This window comes from Dromiciops gliroides, chromosome 3 (assembly GCF_019393635.1).
Source record: "Dromiciops gliroides isolate mDroGli1 chromosome 3, mDroGli1.pri, whole genome shotgun sequence".
NCBI classification, from domain to species: Eukaryota; Metazoa; Chordata; class Mammalia; order Microbiotheria; family Microbiotheriidae; genus Dromiciops; species Dromiciops gliroides.
Window position 1 is genome coordinate 662,995,844 of NC_057863.1, and position 6,000 is coordinate 663,001,843.

Sequence of the window (6,000 nt, forward strand, 5' to 3'; positions counted from 1 at the left end):
AAATACCTGAACCAGTTAGATCTGATTGATGGAAAATGACCTGCCTTTTACTGAAAAGGGATAAAAGCCTGGAAAAGTAGTCCTGCAGTCTCATTCAGGGTATCTCTGACTCTCTCTCTGCCTGTCCTCTGTCTCTGTCTCTGTCTCTCTCTGTCTCTGTCTCTTTCCTTCTCTCTTTCTCTCTGTCTCTCTCTCAGAATCATAAGAACCTAGGGCCCTGCTTGTTCACACCTTTACTAGTAGAAATTGAAAAAAATCATAATATGTTTGCCCCAAACTGGTGTCTCTTACAATTATTTTACCTGTAACAAAAGGCAGGTGACAAGCTCTGCTCTGAAGGACTTCACAGTCTAGTAGGGAAGACAACATGCAAACAGCTATGAATAACCCATTATGCACAGGATGAATTGGAGCCCATCAAGAGAGGGAAGCCCCCTTGGCTAAGGAGGCCTGGAGAAGACTTATTGTAGAATGAGGGATTGTAGGTGATGCTTGAGAGAAGCCAGAGCAAGCATGAGGGGCAGCAGAGAGAACATGGAGTCAGCAGATGGAATGTCCTGGTCCAGATAGAGAGGAGGCCTGTACCACTGATTATTGAACATGTGGAGGGGAGTCAGTGAAAGAAGACTGGAAAGGGAGGAGAGAGGCAGGTGATGAAGGACTGAACAGCTAAGCAGAGGACTCTATATTTGGTCCTTGTGATAGGGAGCCAAGGGAGTTTATGGAGTAGGCAGTGACATGAAGAGAGGAACATTTTATTTAGGAAGGTGAGTTTGACAGCTGGAGGGGGGATTGAGTGGATGGGGGAGAGATTTGCTATGCTATGGTGAGGCTAACAAGGAGACTCTTGCAATAGTATCTCAGATATGAGGTGATTGAGGCCTGAACTAAGAAAGATGCAATATTGGGAGGGAAGGGGATATTACTTGGATGCTTGGAAGCAATCTGATGTCAGATTGAGAAGGAATTTGTTGCCCTTAGAAGTGGACAGAGTTGGATATAATCATGGCATGAACACCTAAACCTTTGCAAATCTGCCTGATCGTGACAGTTTGGAATCAATGAAGGTATATTTTAGAAAATATATGGATAGGGGCAGCTAGGTGGCACAGTGGCCCTGGATTCAGGAGGACCTACGTTCAAATCCAGCCCTCAGACACTTGCCATTTACTAGCTGTGTGACCCTGGGCAAGTCACTTAACCCCAATTGCCTTACCAAAAAAAAAGAATATGAGTAGTTAGTGGCAACACTGAATGTTATTACATGAGAATTAAAAACAAGAAACATTTCCCAGCAGTCTATGAAATTGGTTAATGACCATGTGATCATTCACCAATTCTGAGCATTACAAAAAAGCAAGAAGATTACCTGAAATTCATAACATAAAGCAAAAAATTTTAAACAGCATTTAAAGAAGGTGTTGACAGTGCATGGAAAAAGGCCATTTATACTGGAGAAGAAGCACATCTAGTCACAGGGGCTGGAGGATGTTTGTTAATGGCTTACTGTGAATTTAGCTAATGTCATATTCCAGTGATTGATTCTACCTGGTTGGGTTGGAAACTTCTTTTTGCCTGGGGAAGTAGAATAACGTTTAGTTTCCTTTCTGCCATTAGAGGGGAAATTACATATTTGTGTGTGTGTGTGTGTGTACGTGTATAATACATACATAGATATATGTATATATGTGTTTATTTCTTTCTTCAGATGCAGTGAAAGAGATGACTACAAATTTGAGCATTTCTGTGGAAGAATCTGGCCAGCTAAGATTCATGAGTGACAGTCCCTGTGACTTCAATGTGAGAGAAATCTATGACTCTGATATCAAGGTGGATAAAAATCCAAAGAATCCATGTGAATCTGATGAAGTTGGAAAGAGCTTCATACAATATTCAGTCCTAAGTCACTGTGGGACAATGTCCCCAAGGAATGACTGTTTTGAGTACGGTAGATATAGGGAATGCTTTACTGAACAGGTAGAACTTATTCAGTCCCATGAGAAGCCTCCTGAAGTATTACTGCATCAAGGTAATCAACAGAAAATGACTTTCAGCTTGAATTCAGACCTTAGTGGATATCAGAAAAGTGATATTGGCAAAAAGCTTCATCTATGTAATGAAGAACAGAAGTCCTTCAGCCAGAACTCTAATCTTGTTACTCATCAGAAAACTCACATTAGAAGGGAGCCTGATGAATGTAATGAAGGTGAAACAACTTTATCCCTTCATTCATCTCTTCCTTACCATGCTAGATTTCATACTGGTGAGAAAACATGTTCATATAATCAGTGTGAGAAGACCTTTTATTTGAACTCAGATCTAGTTAAACATCAGAAGATTCATACCGCAGAGAAACCTTATGAATGTAATCAGTGTGGGAAAACTTTCAGATACAACTGCAGTCTTGTTATCCATCAGAGAACCCACACAGGAGAGAAACCTTATGAATGTAATCATTGTGGAAAGGGTTTTATAAGGAGGTCTGATCTGGCTACACATCAGAGAATCCATACTGGAGAAAAACCTTATAAATGTAATCAATGTGGAAAAGCTTTCACTCAGAGCTCCAATCTTTCTGTACATCTGAGAATCCACAAAAAGAAGAATCCTTATGGACATAATCAGTGTGAAAATGCTTCCCAGTGGAACTCCAATCTTGCTTCCCATCAGAGAATCCACACTGGAAAGAAACCTTATGAATGTAATCAATGTGGAAAAACTTTCACTCAGAGCTCCAATCTTAATACACATCAGAGAATTCATAGTGGAGAGAAACCTTATGAATGTAATCAGTGTGGGAAGACTTTCAGCTATAACTCTAGTCTTGTAGCCCATCAGAGAATCCACAGAGGAGAGAAACCTTATGAATGTAATCAGTGTGGAAAAGCTTTCACTCATAGATCCAATCTTTATGTACATCAGAGGATGCATACAAGAAAGAATTCTTTTGGACATAATCAGTGTGAAAATACTTCCCAATGGAATTCCAATCTTGATTCCCATCAGAAAATCCACACTGGAAAGAAACCTTATGAATGTAATCAATGTGGAAAGACTTTCACTCAGAGCTCCAATCTTATTACACATCAGAGAATCCATAGTGGAGAGAAACCTTATGAATGTAATCAATGTGGCAAGGCTTTCATCAACAACTGCAGTCTTGTTATCCATCAGAGAATCCACACAGGGGAGAAACCTTATAAATGTAAACACTGTGGAAAGGCTTTCACTCAAAGCTCCAATCTTTCTGTACATCAGAGAATCCACAAAAAAAAGAATCCTTATGAACATGATCAGTGTGAAAATGCTTCCCAATGGAACTCCAATCTTGCTTCCCATCAGAGAATCCACAGTGGAAAGAAACCTTATGAATGTAATCAATGTGGAAAGACTTTCCAACAGCACTCCAATCTTATTACCCATCAGAGAATCCATAGTGGAGAGAAACCTTATGAATGTAATCAGTGTGACAAGACTTTCAGGTACAGCTCCAGTCTTACTATCCATCAGAGAATCCACAGAGGAGAGAAACCTTATAAATGTGATCAATGTGGGAAAGCTTTCACTCATAGCTCCAATCTTTCTGTACATCAGAGAATCCATACAAAAAATCCTTATGGAAATAATCAGTGTGAAAATACTTCCCAATGGAATTCCAATCTTAATTCCCATCAAAAAATTCACACTGGAAAGAAACCTTATGAATGTAATCAGTGTGGAAAGACTTTCACTCAGAGCTCCAATCTTATTACACATCAGAGAATTCATAGTGGAGAGAAACCTTATGAATGTAATCAATGTGGGAAGGCTTTCAGATACAACTGCAGCCTTGTTGTACATCAGAGAACCCACACAGGAGAGAAACCTTATGAATGTAATCAGTGTGGAAAAGCTTTCACTGATAGCTCCAATCTTTCTGTACATCAGAAAATCCACCAAAAAAAGAATCCTTATGGACATAATCAGTGTGAAAATGCTTCTCAATGGAATTCCAATCTTGCTTCCCATCAGAGAATCCACACTGGAAAGAAACCTTATGAATGTAATCAATGTGGAAAGACTTTCCAACAGAACTCCAATCTTATTACCCATCAGAGAATTCATAGTGGAGAGAAACCTTATGAATGTAATCAATGTGGAAAGGCTTTCAAACATAGTTCCAGTTTTGATACACATCAGAGACTCCATACTGGAGAGAAGCCTTATATATGTAATCACTGTGGGAAGACTTTCCGACAGAACTCCAATCTTATTACACATCAGAGAATCCACAGTGGAGAGAAACCTTATCAATGTAATCAATGTGGGAAAGCTTTCAAACATAGTTCCAGTTTTGCTACACATCAGAGACTCCATACTGGAGAGAAACCTTATGAATGTAATCAATGTGGAAAGACTTTCCGAACAAAATCCCATCTTGCCTCCCATCAGAGAATGCACACTGGAGAGAAACCTCATAAATGTAATCAATGTGGAAAGGCTTTTACAAGGAGGTCTGGTCTAGATACACACCAGAGAACCCACACTGGAGAGAAACCTTTTCAATGTAATCAATGTGGAAAAGCTTTCACTCGGAGCTTCAATCTTTCTGTACATCAGAAAATTCACACAAAAAACATGCTTATGAGTGTAATCAATGTGGAAAGCCTTGTCAATGGAATTCCCATCTTGCTGCCCATCACAGAATCCACACTGTAAAGAAAGGTTTTGAATGTAGTCAATATAGAAAGACTTTCCCGAGGCAGGCCAGTCCTGCTACACATCAAAAACCACACTGGAGAGAAACGTTATGAACATAATCAATAAGGAAAGGTTTTCTCATTTCATTACAACCTTGCTGAACATAAAAGAATCCACACTGCAGAGAAAGCTGATTGTAATGAATGTGGAAAGGCTTTGCTACAGAGCTGCAGTCTTGGGGAACATCTAAGACTCCATTGTACAGAGAAACTTCTTGAGTGTCATGAACATGGCAGGTGCTTTAGTTATCAATTCTAAGTCTACTGAACTTGATATAATCCATACTGGGGAGAATCTTTAGAATATTTCTCATCAGAGCATTCGTACTGGAGAAAAGTCATATTAGTATAATGAGGAAAGGCATTGAGATGAAGTACAGAGCTTGTTCCACATAAGAAAAATCATTCTAATGCAGAGCTCTAGATTGAGTCACTGTCAGAAGCCCTTCAGACAGAGATCATCTTTTTACATCAGAGGATTCATATTGGACAGAAAACTTATACATGTTCTCAAAGGGGGATGTGCTTTACTCTGCAAGAGCAATATCAGTAGACAACAGGGTATTCATATTGGAATGAAGGCCTATGAAAGCAGTGATTATGGAAAGGCCTTCCTTGACCTAGAGGTCCTACTTGATTGTATCTTAGAGAATTCATGCTAGAGATGAAACTTTTAGATCGAATGAACAAGAGGTCTCTTATTGCAGCACAGACTTGATACATTTCCCAATATAGAGACCTCAATAGATAGCATAGATTTCCTACTGTGCAAAAAGTCCTGTAATTGGAATAGTTTTTTGTCATTACTCCTTAATATTTCATGGAATTCATATGTTGCAATTATTTCAGCCATTTCCCTGTTGATCAGTACTCACTTTGTTTCCTGTTCTTTGTTGGCTCAAAAAAAGTCCTTATATAAATATTTTGGTGTCTGTTGGATATCTATGTCTGTCATGCTTTTTCTTTTTTTGGGGTGGGGGGGTGGGGTGGGTGCAAATTGGGATTAAGTGACTTGACCAGGGTCACACAGCTTAAGTGTCAAGTATCTGAAGCCAGATCTGAACTCAGGTCCTCCTGACTCCAGGGTCAGTGCTCTATCCACTGCACCACCTAGTTGTCCCTTGTCATGCTTTCCTTCAGCAGCAGTAGTTAGTTTGCTATGCCTGGAAGCACAGGTTCCTGAGTTCATATTTGGTCTCTAAAATTTAGTAGCTTGCATCACCCTTGGCAAGTCATTTGACTTCTTCCCTGAGTTTTCCCA

At 39.6% G+C, this 6,000-nt stretch overlaps 1 protein-coding gene across 2 annotated transcripts in view; it reads left to right on the forward strand.

Annotated features, from left to right (window-relative positions):
* The window catches only part of LOC122745423 (zinc finger protein 665-like), a 28,338-nt gene extending 22,807 nt beyond the window's left edge, over positions 1 to 5,531 (forward strand). For both annotated transcript variants that reach the window (XM_043990718.1, XM_043990719.1), the window contains one exon: positions 1,709 to 5,531. In XM_043990718.1, the coding sequence (XP_043846653.1) occupies positions 1,709 to 4,698 (2,990 nt within the window). In that variant the 3' untranslated portion in view covers positions 4,699 to 5,531. The remainder of the gene's footprint in view (positions 1 to 1,708) is intronic.
* The last annotated feature ends 469 nt before the right edge of the window (positions 5,532 to 6,000 follow it).